Below are 19,308 nucleotides of genomic sequence, written 5' to 3' on the forward strand. Positions count from 1 at the left end.
GCAGCAGGAGGTGGCAGCAGGAGGTGGCCCCAGGCCCACGTCCATGGCTGACACCCAGCTGAGGGTTTGCAGGCTACCAAACCCACCCCAAAAGCACCCACCCCGCTCAGTCCACACGTGTGAGTCTGGGGTTGGCTTTGTCATGAGGGGGACACCCAGGAAGGGGCAGGGAGGGCTGGGGGACATCATGCTTTGGAGAAAGTGCTTGTAGACGACGAGGGGACGCCGGGGTTGGCGCCGGGCTCCTCCTGCCAGCGGTTCATGCAGCGCCGGCGGGCGTTCATGAAGAAGTTGCTGACGGTGTTGAGCTCCAGGCCCAGCTGCTGGGAGATGGTCATCTGCATCTCCTTGGACGGGCGCTTGTTCTCCTTGAAGATGGCGATCAGGGTGCGGCGCTGCAGGTCCGTGAAGACCAAGCGCTGCTTCTTGGGCTGCAGGCTCCGGTCCTTCTGCTGCTCCTGCTCCTTGCGTTTGCAGGCTGGACACGTTCAAAAGAGAGAACAGGGCTGTTAATTTGGGCTCCCCCACCCTGGCTTGCTTGCAAAATCCAGGCTGCCTCCCAAAATCCAGGCCCTTCCCGCCAGGAATTCGCTGGCTTGTGTACCACCGCTCCCTCCTCTTCCTCCCTGAGCCTGCTGAGAAGGGACAATGGCCTCTTGTGGCACCAGGGTGACAAAAGCCTGGGGGAAGGCCAGGGAAAGTCTCAGCATCTCCAGCTGAGCCTGGGCTAGAGACTGAGGACTGCTCTGTTCCCAGACTGGCTATGGGGATTCAGCCCTGAATTCTGGGGGTTATCCTTCGGCCTCCCTCAGCATGGTCTCACTCCTCATCACCCCTGGGGATGTCCCTGGAGGACTCAGGGAACCAGGAAGACTCAGGTGTCTCCTGGCCACCATCCAGCAGCCAGCTCAGAAATGCAGGGACAGGGACATTATGGAAAGGTCACTCTGCAGCCTTAATCCCACAGCATCAGCTTGGAAGGACCTATCATGGATCCACCTGCTCTGGGAAGGGTTCACTGGAGGCTCCAGGAAATTCTGTCTCCTCTGTGTGCCTTTGCTACCAGATCCTCAGGCACATTTGTCAGCATTGAATTAAAAGCTTTCCCTACAGGTTTGGCAGGAGGCAAAGGTCAGCACAGAGGGGCTGCCACAGGGGGGAAGCCAGGAAAGCCCCCCTGACCCCAGCACTCTGCATGGGGGCAGAGAGGGAAGTGAGTAAAATAAATAAATATATGAATTTTAATTGTGGGGATCTCAAGCACACTGTTGGTAGAAGGGGTATGGGGGCAGAGAGGGAAGTTAGTAAAATAAATAAATATATGAATTTTAATTGTGGGGATATCAAGCACACTGCTGGTGGAAGGGGTGGGGCAAGGGGACCTTTGCTATGATATTTTCTTTGAAAACTATAAAATGGTGGAGGTGGCTGATCCAGTCCCTGCTCAAAACAGGGCCAACCCTGAAGCTGTCAGGTTTGATCTGGGTGCTCAGGGACTCAGCCAAACACAGAACTGCAGGAACCTGAGATGCCATGGACAAGGCAGAGCATGGACCTGACCCTGCAGGGCTGGGGACAAAGCATTTCCTCCTGGGAAGCTGAGAAAAGAGAGAGCAAACTGTGGGCTGAAGACTTCCCAGAGGCAGTCCTGCTCTTGCCCGGGGCAGCAGCAGTTTTCAGCCTTTGGGCTTTCTTGGTTCAGATTCTCTGAAGGATTTTGCAGGGCCTCTTGAGACATTTGCTGTCCTGGATGGCAGATTTCACCCTGGCACTTGCAGGAGCCTCTTTGGCCTGGAGGGCTCAAGGCAGTTCCAAGCTCCAAGCACAGAGCTCGGAGGGGCCAAGATGCTGCAGGGGCATGGGTCAGGTATTTCCCTTGGGCTGAGCCCCTCCCTGCTCTCCAAACACACCTCCACAGCCACAGGGGAGGCAGTGTGTAACCCAGGAGTAGTGGGAGGCTGTTTGGAGTAATTCCTTCCTCACTGGAAGATAAGCAATCTCCTCCTCCTGTGGTTCCTCAGCTGCCTCCACTCCCCAGCCCTCTGCACATCACCTCAAACTGTGAGCAAAGGATGAGATCCACCCCTCCCACCCAGAGCTAGGGAAATCTGGAGCTCACTGAAGGAGACAATTTATGCAGCAGATTGAGCTCTGTGTCCCAGCTGCTGGGCTCAGTCCTGGCCCTGTCCCCACACCGTGCTGGGAGCCACCAGCTCTGCTCCCACTGGGCAGGGCATGGGAGGAACCAAGCTGGACACCACCAAGCACTCTCAGTCCAAACCAGCCAGCCCTGGTAAAGCCAGTGGAGAACCTTCCCCTCCCCTTCCCCCCCTCCCCAGGCAGGTTTGGCTGCACACCACCATCCTTAGGGACAAAGGGACACTCAGGGTGATGCCAGGGGACCCTGTCCCAGGGGTACCTTACTCAAACAGCCAGCAGAGAATGTGGAAACCTACCCTATGACCATCAGATGCTTGCAAAAAGAACAAACAAAAAAAAGCCTTTATAGAAAATTTGACTTTTTTTCCCCCCCTCAGATATGAATTGAAAAAAAGAACCCACCCCAAACGCCCCCCCAAGCCAAACAACAGACAGAAACACTCCCCCCACACTTGTGCCCCGAGCCCACCCTCCCTGAGCCCTCCCAGCACCCCTGGCATGCTCAGCTCCTCCTGTGTCCAGGGTGGGCTCCTCACACTCCACCCACAGGGGCTCTGCCTGCAGGATGGCCCTTGGAATGTCTCCATGTGGATGGGAGATGTGACCCAGCTGTCACCCTGGCAATCCAGTCTGTCCTCTTGCTCTCCTTTCTGCTGGCACCCATTCCCACACCCAGCCCAGGGTCCAGCCTCTCAGCTTTCCACCCTCCCATTCCTTTTTTAGCAGTGATTATTACACCCCAGTCTCCCATCAATAACTCTGAGCTCCGAGGCAAACACAAACCATCAGGGTAAAACTGGGCTCCTGCAGTGGCAGCAGTGCCATTGTCCAGGCACGGGTGACATCCTGCTCCTCACCCCTGCTACTTTGGGTTATTTTTGCTAGTTTGGGTTATTTTTGCTAGTTTGGGTTGGTTTTGCTCATTTGGGTCATTTCTTTTTGCTAGTTTGGGTTATTTTTGGCCTGCGCTGCCACATCCCCCATTTCCTGTGCTGGTTTGTTTATTTATTAATTTCCCTTTCTGCTGACACAGCCCCACTCCCTCTCCCCAGCTCAATCTAATTACAGCTCCGCGCAGCAGCGATCGATGCCGGCGCTGCTCAGATCTATTTACGGCAGCCATCAACCCCTCCACGGAGGATCTTTTTCCCATTCCCCATCCCCTGGGTGCTGCTTGCCCAGGCAGCCTGCTGGTGGCTGTCCCCACGTCCCCACAGGCAGCCAGGGATGAGGGGCAGCCAGGTGTGCCATTCACATTCTCTGGAAAAACTCCCTTCAACCAGGATTTTTCTCCTGGGAAGCTGAGAAGCCTCAGAGAAAAGGAAAACAATTCTTATCTCGTTGGCTTCTGCTGTGTTTGGCTCATGTGGAATGTGTTTGGAGATTGTTTACCCACAGGTGATTGTTCCATTGGGTTCTGGTGTGAGTTGTTTTCACTCTTTGGCCAATTGGAGCCAAGCTGTGTCAAGACTCTGGAAAGAGTCAGGAGTTTTCATTATTCTCTTTTTAGCATTCAGTAAGGATCCTTTTTGTATCCTTTAGTATAGTGTTCTTTAATATAATATAGTATTATCAAGTAATAAATGAGCCTTCTGAGAACATGGATTCATCATTCCTGCCTTCATCAGGCATTCCCTGTGAATACAACAGCCAGGGGCACAGCTCTGCCTCCCCCCCATACCAGCCATGGCTCAGGTATTTTCTTTGTGCTCCAAAATCCCTTTTCCCCCCAAGTTCTAAGATCCAAACAGCCCATCCTTGGCTTAATGCTGTTTTTCCATCGTGTCCTTCCTGGCTCTCTGGGCTTGGCTGTGGGGATGGGGACATTTCCACCCCTGCCTCTCCATGTGTCCCCAAAGGACAGGGGTTATCCTGCTCCTCTTGGGGCACAGAGGGCCCTGGCAGTACCAGGACCAATTGCCCCAGCCCCAAGGCTGCCAGAGCTCCAGGAGCTCCCAGGGCTGCTCAGGGTGGGGTTCTTGGGGTGGCTGGGCAGGCACAGGGGCTGCACTGATCATCCCTGAGGGTCCCTTCCAGCTCAGGATATTCCAGTCTCCCATGGCTCTGTTGGCCAATAAAGGGTTGTGCTCTCCACAGTGGGGGTTTTCTCCTCTGTCAACCCCTCCCCAGCTCATTTCACACCCTCCAAACCCAACCAAGGAGCCCAGAGGTGACAAGGGGGGATGGCAGCCACAGTGGGACGGGGATGGTGACGGCACAGATCCCTCCACACACCGGGCACACAATCCAAACATCCCATCCCTAAGGCAGCTCTGACCCGGCTGCAGAAAAAACCACAGGGAGCAAAGACAAGGAGGAACCTCGGGCAGGGAAAGCAGGAGGAAAGAGCTCCAAAAGGCAGAAAGATCCTCTCCTCCTCCCCAGAGCTCCTGCCCAGGGTTTCTGCCTCCCAGGAGCCTCATGTCAGAGGCAGCTCGTTTTCCTTGACTTAACCTTGACAGCTCGGAGCAAAACATCTCCCAAATCATTTCAGAGGGGACATAATGGAGACAATCAAATGGCTGCTGCTCAGGAACTGCGATTATGCCTCGCAGCGTGAACCCCGCCAAGCATTTAACTAATACCTGATGGCTTTGCAGGCTTCCACAGCCTGTCAGGCCCTGCTTTCTCTATTATACCAGCAAACCTCTGCTTTTCGGCCCCAGTGTGCTCTTCCCTCTCCATTCACTTGCAATACAACCTGTAATTTTCTGCCCACTTTGCTTAAGTGCTGGTGATTTGTTGAAATCACAAAAGACAGCCAGGGGCTTTCAGAGCCAGCAAGCCGGCTGTAAGCAAGGTTAGGGGGGGGAAATTCTGCACAAAACCCACCAGTTTCCCTCTTTTTCTCCTTGTCAAATCATCTCCCAGGGGTGGAAGAGGACTGAGGAGCATTTATGGGCTCAGAGGGAGGTGGAGGAAGGGATGGAGAGGGGGAACCTGGGTGTGGTTGGACAGGTGGGGACAGCAAAGGTGGGATGGGCTGATGTGGGAAATGGATTTGTAAGGAATTCTCCAAGCCTGGCAGAAGGCTCACCCAGTGTGCACCTGTGTGCAAACCTGGAGATGAGAAATGCTGGCTTAGAAATGCCAGGGAATAGGACAGACATTGCTGAGAGAGAAATGGAACCAGGAAGTTTCAAAGGGTGGCCTTGCAAATAAGACTGGATGCTTTGGAGAAATAGAACTGTGAAAGATGCAGTGTAGTAGGACCCACAAGGGGGAATTTTAGATGATTGGCTTTATGGCATTTACAGCATGGTGTGGCTAAAGCTGATAGGCCAAGAAATGTTTATAATAGATTGTAATTAGGAAATAGCTGGCTTGTGATTGTGATGGTGTGAATTATAACATCTGTATTGTCTCACCCTTCACATGAGACTGAAAATGGAATAAAAGTTTACAAAACCCTTCTCAGTTGCCCCATCTCTGGGTCAGAAAAGGACCCAATCCAACAGGCTGATTCCACTGGTGGGAAATGGCCCTGAGCAAAGCTGGCTGCTCTCTGTGCCCTCAAGATGGGCCCAGCTCCTGGAGTGCCTCAGTTTCCCCCTCTCCTTGAAGGGGCAGAGGGATCTGAAAGGAGGTTGGAGCCAGGTGGGGGTGAGTCTCTTCTCCCAAGTAACCAATGACAGAAGGAAATGGCCTCCAGTTGCACCAGGAGAGGTTTAGATTGGATATTAGGGAAAATTTCTTCATGGGAAAGGTTGCCCAGCCCTGGCACAGGGTGCCCAGGGAAATGGTGGAGTCACCATCCCTGGAAGTGTTCCAAACCTGTGTGGATGTGGCACCTGGGGACGTGGTTTAGCAGGGGACATGCAGTGGTTGTGCTTGGTCTAAGAGCTCTTTTCCAGCCTTGATTCCATGGCTCTGTGATGTCCCTCCATTGCCACAGGAGGGGCTGGGTGTTACTGGCTCAGCCCCCACCTGCCCTGGAAGGTTTTGGGAGTTTCAGCTCTGAGCAAAGAGGGATGAGCCCAGGATGAAAGTCATGAATGAACCTTGTGGTGTCTGCTCCCCTGAGCTGGAGCAGGGACCAGGGAGCTTTGTCTCCAAACCAGAAATCCTCTGGTTCACAGTGGGGCTGCTCAGGTGCTGGGGCAGCTCTGAGAGCTTGGTTTGATTTCTCTTTGTGCTGCAGGAAAAAAGAGATTTGTCACAAATTGGGGTCTCCAGCAGAAATTCAGATCTTCTCCAGCTGGGAGAACACAATGCTGACAGTACAGAACAAAGGAAAAGTGCTCAAAAATCAAACCTCAACTTTCTTTTTGCCTTTTTTCTTTTCCTGAAACCCCATTTGGTTCCAAACACAGACAAACAGAAAGGCACAGGGGGACAGATGAGTGTTGTGAGAGATGAGTAATGCCATGGTTGACTCTCACAATTAAAAGGCAAATATCCTGTATATATGTTAAGAGAAGTTTTACAGATTTATAGTTTTTACCCCCCTTGTGCTGTTATCAGGGGGGGCCTGGGTTTGGGACATTTGGGAGGGTGGGATTGTTACTATGGCAGCACCTGACCTCCAATCAGGATTTAAGGAAGTGAACTCCACCACTGGACACCAAAGGAGCCAATGGACAGAACTTTGGGAGGGGCTAAAGGGTTAAAAGGCAAAATCTCCATTGTGTGGGTGAGCACATGGTGGGAAAAATCCTCTGCTGCAGGTGCTGTAATATTTTCTCTATTCAGTCTTTGGTTGTATTTTTGATAAGGTTTTAATAAACCTTTTACATTTTTAGGAAGTGAGTATCATTTCTCACAGTGTCCACCATGGAATGACCTGCAGAGCCTGCCCTGCAGTGCCCATTCCTGGGATCCCCCAGCCTTCAGCTGCACATGATCACAAATTCACCTCCTGGCCTCCAAAACGTGTGGGCAATTTTGGGTGCTGTGGTCCTACAGGATCTCAGCCACTCTGTAGTGATAAAAAACCCATCAGAGGCCACTCGGAGTGTGGGAGATGCAGTCAGGAGCTGCAGAGCATCCCTGAAAATCCTGGGAGGACTGACACAGGCCAGCCCCACACGTGTCCCTGTGCCACCACGTGTCCCCTGGTGGGGCCAGGCTTCCCTGCCGGTGTCCCTGGTGTCCCTGGCAGCTCGGGGACGGGGAGAGCCCCTGGGCATTGGTATGCAGCCAGTGCTGCAGGGGGAGCAGCTTCCCCGAGCCAGCAAATCAAATCTTCCTCTGAGCACTGCCAATGAGATGAGATGAGATGAGATGAGACAAAGCGCTGCTGCCTGTGCTTCCCTGCCCTGCTGCACTTCCCTGCCCTTCCCTCCTGCACTTCCCTGCCCTTCCCTGCCTTCCCTCCCTGTGAAAAATGCGTATTTTGTGATTGGCTTTTTGCAAATATTAAAATGAATATTGTATGTGTTGTGTTAGAAAGTGATGCTGTATTCATTTTCGTAAGTAGTGTGGTAAATATAGTTGTAGGTTATAACAAAATGTTAAAATAGAAACTTTGCTATGTAGGATACGTTTTTTAAAGAGAGGACTCGCAGCGAGATGGCAGCCACAGGACACCTGAATCTTTCAGAAAAAGAGAATTTATTGCTCCATTATCAGAAGAAACGAACTTCTTCCCACCTTGCTCAGCCATGAAGACTTAAGATTAAGAAGAAGTTGACACTGCCCAGACAGAATCCTGTGTTTGAATGGAATTTATGCATCATGTATGAGGTGTATGAATATGCAACATGTTGTTGTTTGTAAGGGTCAATCCTCTGTTAACGTGGGGCCTTTTTCTGGGCTTTGCCCAGAAAAAGGTACCAGGATGTCCATAACTCTTTGTTTCTATTGTCTCACATTGTCCTAATACAAATTATCCCAAATCATTATTACTTTAATTATATTACCATTTTTATAACCATTTTATTACTATTAAACTTCTAAAATTTTAAAAACAAGTGATTGGTGTTTTTCACCCTTCCCTTCCCTTCCCTTCCCTCCCCTCCCCTCCCCTCCTCACACCAAGGTTTTGGTGCCTCAGCCCAGGGAGCAGCTCTGACCCAGTTCAGCTGGATCCAGCATTTGTTTTGCACTGTATATTTTTCTATGTGTACTTTTCTTAGATGTTAGAAATTCATTATTGACCCTAGCAGGTGATCTTTAGGTTTTAGAATGGTGATGGGTGGTAAATTCTTGATTAGAGAGTTTGCAGCTGAAATTTGCCTATGAAGTTAACAAATTAATTTTCTCTCTGTGTGTGTTAATGAACCTAGGATGTTAAGATATTATATTCTTTGACTCTTCCAGTTCAATCTAGAAATAATGCAGTGGATCTGGCCCTGCTGGCCACCCACACCAAGCACCCCACACATCCCCCACAGCCCCAGGGGTTGGCACCTGGAGGGAAGGGGCTGGAAAGGGAGGCACGAGCCCTCTGTGCCCTGCTCGGGTGAGATGGGGGTCCCGATTCGGGCTCAGCCCCCAGGACAGCTCATTTCCTCTCCTGATCTTCTCAAGCCTGGCCTGCCCTTCCAAGGGTGGCATTTGCAGCGTTCCCAGCACTGAAGCAGAGGAGTTTGTGTGGTTTGAGGGCAGCTGAAGCGATACAAAGGAGCTGTGGCTGCTGCAGCTCGGCTCGGCTCCATCCCTCCACATCTGCCCTGGTTTTATCCTTGTCCTCCCCAGGTGAGCTGTTCTGGCCCTGGTGCCAGCCATCAAATCCCTCTCAGGGACACCAAAACAGCTTCACATGACTTAAAAAAGATGAGTTTGTTGTTAAAAGCATTTCTTTTCTGCACAGGTTTCATTTCCCACTTGCTTTTCCAGACTCCTTTATGAAGGCAGACCTGGTGCCCTGCTCTGCTCTCCCCAACACCCGGGGGAATGAGGATCAGCTCTGTCGGAAGCATTTCCCCCATTTGTCCTATTTCCTCCCTTTCCAGGCCTGTTTTTTGGACCAGGATCAGCTGCTTTTCTTGTTCCAGTGGACACCGCGCCTGTGGGGAGCTGCTGCCCGGGACTGGAGCGCTGCCGTGGCCAGGCAGGGCTGGGCAGGACCCCGGAGCGCTGCTCGGATCTCCTCGCTCCTCTCCCGAGTCAGCAGCACTTAGCGAGACGAGAGCAAATTGGTGCTAATGAAGTGCCGGAGTCAGGCGGCAGCGCCCGGAGGGACGGCAGGGCGGAGGGGATGAGGCTGGAAAAGCTCCATCCCTTGCAATGAGTTTTCCTTGGAGCCAGCTTGTGCTCAGCGCTGGTGCAACAGCCCCAGCTACAGATTCTGGGGGGAAAGGGGGAGTTTGGGGGTTGATTTGTGCCACGGCTGCAGGAGGGGCTGGTGTTGGGTCAGATATTAGGGAAAGGTTCTTCCCTCCGAGGGTGCTGGGCGCTGCCCAGGCTCCCCAGGGAATGGTGCCAAGGCTGCCAGGACAGCACTCCCAGGGGTGCTCAGGGTGGGATTGTTGGGGTGGCTCTGCAGGGCTGGACTGATTATCCCTGAGGGGCCCTTCCAGCTCAGGTGCTGGGCAAGGTGAAACAGGAAAGCCTTATAAATATGATTGTCTGGCAAAAGATTTTGAGAATATGGAAACTATAAGCGAGATTGAAATGAAAGCAAGCTTTGAGATCCCTCAGTCACTGAACAACAGGAAAACAATGGTGTGGCTGGCTGAAGGTGATCCCCTTTTGATGGAACAACACCCTCTGCTTGCAGACAGCTCCAAGGGTCAGAGCAGACCCTGCCAGCTTGGCAGAAGGGGCCCAAAGAGGAGTTTTTAGGGTTTAAAATGTAGCACAGTGTGGTAATGGAATGATTCTTATAGGCTGTATGGAAATGCTATAGGATTTGTATATTGTACTAGATTGGTTATTGAGAATTAGAATATTCAACACAGAAGAAGATTTATTGTATTGGAACGGGAACTTCACCCTCTTAGCTCTTAGCTCTTACCCTTTTACTCTCTTACCCTTTTACTCTCTCACCCTCTCATCCCCTCTCTTCTCTCAGTCCTGCTCTGAGCTGTGGCTGCAGCTCCCAGCAGGGCCCTGCCCCCAGGCCCTTTGCAATAAACCCCAAATTCCCAGCCCTGGCTGCAGAGATCTCTCGTGTCCGTCTGTCTGTCCTGACCATGCTACCCCCCATTGCTCCTACACTCAGGATTTTCCATTCTGTGACAACGAGGTAATGCTGGACAAGGAGCCTGTGATGGGAATCCGGGGTGGCATCCCTGTGACACTGAACTTGTTGGTCCATGGATTTTCATTCAGACTGATTCATGCTGTGCTGCAGGATGAGCTCTGTCAGCTGAAGGATCCACTTCCAAGTTTGCTTCTGAAGGACCACTCCTGCAGCTTGAGTTGTTCCAGAATGTGTAAATAATCTTTACTGAATAGGCCAATAAGTTGTAAATTAATAAATTAAAGTATTAATTAAACACAGGGGATTTGCAGATCTACATGTCAGCATTTGGTCCACACACTCTGAATTTCAGATAAATGCAAACTGCGTGAAAGAGAAAACATTTGTGGCTGGGGGGGCTGTGCATTCCATTTTCTCCTCACTCCTTCACACAGGAGAGGAGCAGCAAGGATCTCCCTTTGGGACTCCCTTTGGGATTCCCAGCAGCCTGTTCCTGCCTCCAGCTGCTCCTGGAACTCTGAGCAGGGACATTGAGCAAGTTCAGTGGCCATGGCACATCCTTCATCAGGGTGTGCTGGCCCTGAGCTGGTGCCCAGAGAGGGCCCAGAGCCACCATCAGCCACAAACAGTGGGCTGGAGACAGGGAAAGAGCAGTGGAGGGGAAAAACCCAAGAGTTTCCAGCATATCCTGATTAAATCTGGTCCTGGGTGTGTTTATGGGGTGTGAGATGGGAAGGTCACAGAATCACAGAATCCACAGAATTCACAGAATCACTGGGTTGGAAGAGACCTCCAAGAGACCTCCACTGCATTATTTCTAGATCGAACTGGAAGAGTCAAAGAATATAATCCTCTTAACATCCTAGGCCCATTAACACACACAAGATCATTGAGTCCATCCCAGCCCCAGCACCTCAACTGAACCCTGGCACCCAGTGCCACATCCAGGCTTTGTTAAACACACCCAGGGATGGGGACTCCACCACCTCCTGGGCAGCCATTCCAGAACTTTATCACCCTTTCTGTAAAAAACCTTTTCCTGCTATCCAACCTGTATTTCCCTTGGTGCAGCTTGAGGCTGTGTGCTCTGGTTGTGTCAGTGCTGCCTGGAGAAAGAGCCCAGCCCCAGCTGAGCACAGGCACCTTTCAGGAGCTGCAGAGAGTGATGAGGGCAGCCCTGAGTCTCCTTTTCTCCAGGCTGAGCACCCCCAGCTCCCTCAGTCCCTTGGGGCTTGGCCGAGTCAGTTCTCAGTGGGCTGCTGGATTTCTGCCCCTGGTGCAGGGACAGCCAGGACAGTCTGTAATCCTCAGGGTGGGGTGTGCAGGGTCCCCAGGACCCTCTGAGGGTGGGCAGGATGATGTGCACAGGGCCATCATCTGCTCTGGGTACCTCTGAGCTCCAGCACTGCATGGCAGGAGGGAGACTCAGCCTGGAGCCCCTCATGGTGTGAGGCTCTACTCCAGGGAGCCCCGGGCATTGACAGCCCTCTGTCAGCCCTTGTCACAGCCCAGCTCCAGTGCGATCCTAAATGTGACCCCAAATTCGGCTCCAGTGTGACCCCAAATCCCAGTTTTTCCCACCTGGCACAGAGACTGCATGGGGAGCAGGTCCAGCCCAGCAGGGTCTGGGCCTGAGCACAGCCTGGGGATGAGCTCAGGGAGAGCAGCCCCGGGGGAAGGATCTGGGGTGTTGGTGGGTGAGAGGCTCAGGCTGCCCCGGCCTTGGGCACTGAGCCAGAAACCCCCCCTGTGCTGGGCTGAGCCCCCAGCGTGGGCAGCAGGGGAGGGGGGGATTCTGCCCCTGTGCCCCTGTGCTCAGGTGAGACCCCACCTGCAGAGCTGCCCCAGCCCTGGGCACCAGCAGCAGGAGGACGTGGAGCTGCTGGAGCCAGGCCAGAGGAGGCACGGAGATGCTGCAAGGGCTGGAGCCCCTCTGCTCTGGAGCCAGCCTGGCACAGCTGGGGGAGCTCACCTGGACAAGAGAAGGCTCCAGGGACACCTGAGAGCCCCTGGCAGGGCCTGAAGGGGCTCCAGGAGAGCTGCAGAGGGACTGGGGACAAGGCCTGCAGGGACAGGAGCCAGGCAATGGCTCCCAGTGCCAGAGGGCAGGGCTGGATGGGATCTTGGCAATCAGGAATTGTTCCCTGGCAGGGTGGGCAGGCCCTGGCACAGGGTGCCCAGAGCAGCTGGGGCTGCCCCTGCATCCCTGGCAGTGCCCAAGGCCGGGCTGGACATTGGGGTTTGGAGCAGCCTGGGACAGTGGGAGGTGTCCCTGCCATGGCGGGGGGGGCACTGGATGAGCTTTGAGGTCCCTCACAGCCCAAACCCCGCTGCAATTCTGTGACAATGGCAGGGACACAGCCCCATTGTGTCGCTCGGTGTGGCCCCTCGGGTGTGTCCCCCTCGCCCCTCGGGCCCAGGGTGACTCCGGCCCCTCCTGGGCTGAGGGTGAGGAGGGGTCCCAGCCCGCCACCCCCGCCATTCCGCAGCGCTGGTCCCGCCCGCTCCCCCCGTACTGACAATGGTTCGTTCCGCAGCCGCTCTGGGCCGTCCCCGCCGCGCTGGCGCCCCCCTGCGGATGGTCACGCGCGCTCCCCCCCGGGGCGGCGCAGTGGTACAGCCCGGCGCACCCCCCCCCCTCTGCCCGATGGACCAGCCCTTGCTCCCCCTTTCCTCAGCTCAATGGGCCGGTCCAGCCGCTCCGCACACACGGGATGGAGCGGTCCACCCGCGCCCCGGGGGGGGGAGAATGGGACCCTGGGGAATGGCTCTGCCCGACCCGCGTGCGGGGCAGGGAAGCTCCGTGTGCCCCATTGCTGCTCATCCCTGCCCATCGCTGCCCCATCACTGCCCCCGTCACTGCCACATTACTGCCCCCATCGCTGCCCCATCACTGCTCCATCCCTGCCCATCACCCATCAATCACTGCCCCATGACATCACTGCTCCATCACACTGCCCCCATCCCTGCCCCATCTGCCCCATCCCTGCCCATCACTGCCCCCATCACTGGCCATCGATGTCAATCGCTGGTCAATCATTGCCCCATCACATCGCTGCCCATCACTGCCCCATTAATGCGCCATCACTGCCCCATCCCTGCCCCCATCACTGCCCATCACTGCCCCATTACTGCCCATCCTTGCCCCCATCCCCGTCCCCATCACTGCCCCATCCCTGCCCCGCTATTGCTCCACACATATGCGGCAGTAAAACCACCCCAGACCCCCACCCAGCCACACAACCACGGCCCGCAGCCCCACCGGGACCCCGCTGTCCCCCAGGGTGTCCCCGGGGTATCCCCCGGGCGCGGTGGCACGGCCGGCACTAAGCCAGTGACTCTTAATCCACCGCCCGGCGTTATTAGTTCAGCTCCCCAGGCATTTCCCGCAGTAATTGCGCTGATCTGCCTGGGATTATGCGCTGCCACCGCAACGATGGATGATGTTTTAATTTGAGCTGGGCATCTCCGGGGAGGGCAGGGCAGGAGCGAGACCCCCTGAGCGCTGGGGAGGACTCAGAGCCTTTTCAGAGTCCCAGTGTGGGGTGCAGGGGCTGCTCAGGGCTGTTTTAGGGTGGAACCTACGCCCTGGTTGTCCATCAAGCGATGCCCTGGCTGGACAGCAGGGTCCAGCGATCCCAGCTGGGTGGGGATGGGGTTCAGCTCCCCCTGCGTGGCTGGAGAGGGCTCTTCCCAAATCCCAAATCCCTGCTGGGCTGGGCTGAACGATCACGGTCCTGGCCCCATCCTGCCGGGAGGGAAACCCACGGGAAAAGGGCTCCTGCCTCCTCCCCTCCAAAGGCAGCAGAGAAACTCCCTCCTCAACGTTACCTTTAAAAATGACCCCCACCCCGCGCTGTTCCTTCTGGTAACGCAGCAATTAATCACGGCGAGGATGGGATAGATTTGTAATCAGCTCCCCCCTCCCACCGCCCCCATTTCGCAGCCCTGGGTGTTTTTCCCGGCTCCCCCGCCCCATTCCGTGTGGGGATGGGGCCAGCGCAGCCCATTGATCCTGCCCGGTCGATTTTATTGAAACTCCCACGAGTGGCTTTAACTGCGTGTTGGATATTGCTGGCACATCACTTTGATGGCGACGTGACCGGCGGGAGCTCACGGGCAGGTTTGAGGGGAGGGCTGCAGGATCCATCCCGCAGGAACTGCCCCATTCCTTGCCGTATTCCCTGCCCCTATTCCTTACCCCATTCTCTCCCCCATTCCCTGCTCTATTCCCTGCCCCATTCCCTGCCCCTATTCCTTATCCTATTCTTTGCCCTATTCCCTGTCCCCATACCCTGCCCCTATTCCTTACCCTATTCCCTGCCCCATTCCCTGTGCATTCCCAACCCCATTCCCTGCCCCTATTCCTTACCCTGTTCCCTTCCCCTATTCCCTGTGCATTCCCTGCCCCATTCCCTGCCCCTACTCCTTATCCTATTCCATGCCCCTATTCCTTACCCTATTCCCTGTGCATTCCCTGCCCTATTCTCTTCCCCATTCCCTGCATCTATTACCAGCCCTATTCCCTTCCCCTATTCCCTGTGCATTCCCTGTCCCATTCCCTGCCCTATTCTTTATCCTATTTCTTACCCCATTCCCAGCCCCATTCCCTGCATCTATTTCCTGTCCCATTCCCTGCCCTGCTTGCTCCCTGCCCCTATTCCCTTTCCCCATTCTCTGCCCCTATATCTTGTCCCTATTCCCAGCCCCATTCCCTGCCCCTATTCCTTATCCGATTCTTTACCCCATTCCCTGCCCTATTCCCTGCCCCATTCCCACCCCCATTCCCTACTCTATTCCCTGCCCCAATTCCCAGCCCCATTCCCAGCCCTATTCCTTATCTTATTCCTTACCCTGTTCCTTGCCCCATTCTCTGGCCCTATATCCTGTCCCCATTCCCTGCCCCATTCCCTGCCCTATTCCTTATCCTATTCTTTACCCTATTCCCTGCCCCTATTCCCTTGCCCCATTCTCTGCCCCTATATCCTGTTCCCATTCCTTGCCCCTATTCTGTGCCCCTATTCCCTGCCCCTATTCCCTGCCCCATTCCCTGCCCTATTCCTTATCCTATTCTTTACCCCATTCCCTGCCCCATTCCCAGCCCATTCCTGCCCCTATTCCCTGCCCCATTCCCTGCCCTATTCCTTATCCTATTCTTTACCCCATTCCCTGCCCCATTCCCAGCCCATTCCCTGCCCCTATTCCCTGTCCCCATTCCCTGCCCGTGCCCCGGGCTTTCCCCCAAACGTGGGACAGTAGATTGGGACAGCAGAGCCGGGGAAGGGGCTTGGGATGGTTCCAGGGAATGGTTTCTCTTGGAAAAGGGTTGGGGGGTAAAATGTGTTGAGGAGGAAAGGAGAGAGTGAAGGGGGAAAAGAGCAAAGAAAAATGAGTCAAGAGGAAAGGGAATAAAGCGAAGGAAGAGAGGGAAAGGAGGAGATGCAGAAGAAGAGAGAAAAAGGGAAAGAAAAATAAATAAGAAAAAAAAAGAGAAAAGGAGAAATATAAGGAAAGGAAAAGAGAAAGGAAAAGGAGAAAGAAAAAGGAAGAATAAAAAGAGAAATGAAGGGAGAAAGTGAAAGAAAGGGGATGAAAAGGGAGAAAAAGAAAAGGTAAAGAAGAAAGGGAAAAGGGAAAAGAAAACAAGGAGGGGGAAGAGCAAAGGGAGGAGAGGAGGGAGCGAGGGGACCCTGGGGTGGCACAGCTGTGCCCGAGGCAATGCCCAGCAGCCCCTTGGCTTCCCCTTCCCACTCCTGCCTCTTTTCTGCCATTCTTGCACAGCAAGAGACACTGCCAGGCACTGCCAGTGACAGTGGCACTGCCAGGGCACTGAGAGGTGGCACTGCCAGGCACTGCCAGGTGACAGTGACAGTGATGCTGCAAGGTGACAGTGGCACTGCCAGGTGCTGCCCCCTCCCTCCAGCTGCACCCTGGGGGTTCCTGGGCCAGGCTCGGCTCTGGGATGAATCCCTCATCCAGAGGAAGCACAAACCCTCCACAAACCCCCTGAAAAGCGCTGGGGTACAAGGCTGAGGGGGGTCTGAACCCCTAAATGTCCCCCAGGGTCCCTTTTCCCGAGGATGAAGAACCTGGCTCACCCCCAGGTAACCACAGCAGGGCCACCACCTCACCATGGTGACAAAAACCAGAGCAAAGAAATCATCTGGGTTTTTCTTGGGGGTGGTGAAGGCAGAGGAATCAGCATTTTGGGGTGAAAAAGGCTGTTAGGGTTTTGGGGAGATGCTTTCAGAATTTTTCCAGGAAAAGCCAACTGGTTTGGAATCATCTTTCCTTGAATAAATGCCCTGATTTTGACATTTTTCTTTTAATTTCTGTTTTCTGGCTGCCTGTGTGTGCAGGCAAGTGAGCCAGTGCCTTTGGGCAGCCCAGCAGAGGAGCTCCCAGGGAAACACCAGGACAGGGATTTGCTGATTCCACTTGAGAAATGTCACCAAAATCCCACAGCTTGGCCCCAAAAAGAGGATTAACATCAGACATTGATTCAGGCATCCATTTCCAGAGGCCTTGGGGTCACTCTGAAGGCTGACAGGGCAGTGTCACCATCCCACCCTCTCCCTGCCCTATTCCCTGCCTCTATTTCCTTCCCCTATTCCCTGCTCTATTCCCTGCCCTATTTGCCCCCATTCCCTGCCCTATTGCCTGCTCTATTCCCTGCCCCTATTTCCTGCCTTATTCCTTGTCTTATTTGCCCCTATTTCCTGCCCCATTCCCTTCCCCAATTCCCTTCCCCTATTCCCTGCTCTACTCCCAGCCCCATTCTCAGCCCTATTTACTCCCATTCCCTGCCCTATTCCCTTCCCCTATTTCCTGCTCCATTCCCTTCCTCTATTCCCTTCCCCATTCCCTGCCCTATTCCCTTCCCCTACTCCCTGCCCCATTCCCTGCCCCATTCCCTGCCCCTATTCTCTGCCCTTATTCCCTATCCCCATTCCCTGTTCTATTCCCTGCCCCATTCTCTGCCCCTATTCCCTTCCCCATTCCCAGCCCCATTCCCTGCCCCTATTCCCTTCCCCTACTCCCTGTTCTATTCCCTGCCCCATTCCCTGTCCTATTTGCCCCCATTCCCTATCCCCATTCCCTGTTCTATTCCCTGCCCCATTCCCTATTTGCCCCCATTCCCTATCCTCATTCCCTGCCCTATTCCCTGGAGTTGGGGGGCGGATGGGGAAGGCCCCCCCCATTCTGGGGAGGCTCTGGAAGCCCAAACCCCTTTGGCATCGAGCATCCAGCATCGCCCAGCTGCGCCAGGTGCGGCTCCATCCACGCAGGAACCGCAGCGAGACCCGTCCCCACCCCGGGCTGGGATTATCCGGGGGTTTCGCGCCGGGGCAAACAAGGGACACTCGGAAAATGGGGGAAAAAACCACGAAATAGGGGCAGATCTGTGTGAAAATGGCAGGGGTGGGGTCAGCCGCGGTGGGAGCAGCTCCCGGAGCGCTGAGATCTCTGTCAGCCCCTGATGCTATCGCCCGTCAGCAGCTCCCGCTGCATTTGCAATTTTAGCCCTGGTGGAGAAGCTTCGCTCGTTACCCGCTCCTTATCGGCCGCGGGAGCAGCGTGGCTCCCACAAAGCGACCTCGAAACGCTCCGGGGCACCGGAGAATTTTCCCTTGGTCCAAAGATCCAGCTAAGTTACCGTTCCTTTTGCATTTCCCACTAAAAACTGCTTGGGAAAGACTCTATGGAGGGAAGTAAGATGGACTGACCCCTCCCTAGTATGTTCTCTGATAATATACCAAGCCTGAAATTACAGATTTGGGGTAAATGCTAAAAAGAAACTGTTAACAGAGTTCAGGGAAGTTTCAATTCACTACAGGAGACATTTCTGTAGCAGTAGTTTGGACAAATGTTTATGAGAGATAATAGTTGATCCTGGAATCAGTCAGGATATGAATCAAGGTCTTGAGATCTCTTTCAGATGTATGGTTCCACATTGTCTCAGTCATCTTCCAACCACCTTCCAATGCCTCCCTTCCTCGGGTTTCATAACCTGGTGCTGTCAGAGCTCTGCCCTGCACTGTTCATCCCCTCTGCTGCCCAGGGAAACTGAGGCACGAGGGGGGTGCTCATCCATGGCCACGTCACGGCTCATGTCTCTTCCACGTGGTGGCTTTGGGACATTTCCCAGGGCTCAAAGCCACCCTTGCCATGGCCTTGGCTGCCCCAGACCATGCCCTGCCTGTGCTGTGGGCACTCCTTGGAGCCCGAGGTGTTTCCCCTGCTCTTGGCCCTTTTGGGGTTTGTAGGGTCCCTGACAGCCAAACCGGGCACTTTGGGTTCCCACAGAGCCCCCTCAGCACACCCAAACCCCCAGGCCTGAATATCTGGGGCTCTCTGGAGTCATTCCTGCAGCAGGAGAGCTCAGCTCTGCTCCAGCCTGATGGGATGGGAGACCTGCAGCTCCCCTTGCTGCCTCGTCCTGCCGAGCCCTGAGCTCAGCAGAGTGGGCTTGGTACCCCTGGCCTGGCAGCAGCAGCAGGAAAAGCTGCAATTTGCTCTTCTTTTTTTTTTTTTTTTTTTTTCCTTTTCTTTTTTGGGAGGTTTTTTTAGGGTTTTTTTGTCAAGATGTTGGGATTTTCCTCCCTCCTCTGCAAGCAAGGAGAATACAGCCAGTCCCAGCCTTCCCCGCTTTCCCCTCCTGTTCCATTTGGAAATTTTTCATTTCCTTCTCCCAGGCTGGGCAGAGCTGAGGCACCCTCAGTCTGCCAGGGCTGACGAGGTTTCCCAAATCCCAAAGTGAATCCAAGCAATAGAAGCAACCTGCCCATCTCAGCCCAGCATCCCTGCATGCCCCCATGTGGGCAAGGCTTGACTTCAGCACCTGTGAAACACCTTGAACCCAGCTCCTCCAGACATAAAACACCCGTGGAATGGCTTTAAAATCACTTCTGAACCTCCTCTCCTTGCACTGCAAAACCACCGTTATTTAGAGCATTGAGGCAGATCCCTAATGGAATATATATATATATATATATATATATATATATATATATATATATTTATATTTATATATATATTTATTTATTTATTTATATATA

General features: G+C 54.1%; 1 protein-coding gene across 1 annotated transcript in view; it reads right to left on the bottom strand.

The window, feature by feature from the left end:
* Window positions 1-19,308, bottom strand: part of ONECUT3 (one cut homeobox 3) — a 28,253-nt gene continuing 8,945 nt past the window's right edge. The window contains exon 2 of the mRNA XM_071451983.1: window positions 1-478. Coding sequence (XP_071308084.1) covers window positions 186-478 — 293 coding nt within the window. The 3' untranslated portion in view covers window positions 1-185. The remainder of the gene's footprint in view (window positions 479-19,308) is intronic.

This window comes from Agelaius tricolor, unplaced genomic scaffold (genome assembly GCF_023055355.1).
Source record: "Agelaius tricolor isolate 1412-34295 unplaced genomic scaffold, bAgeTri1.0.p SCAF_33, whole genome shotgun sequence".
NCBI lineage: Eukaryota > Metazoa > Chordata > Aves > Passeriformes > Icteridae > Agelaius > Agelaius tricolor.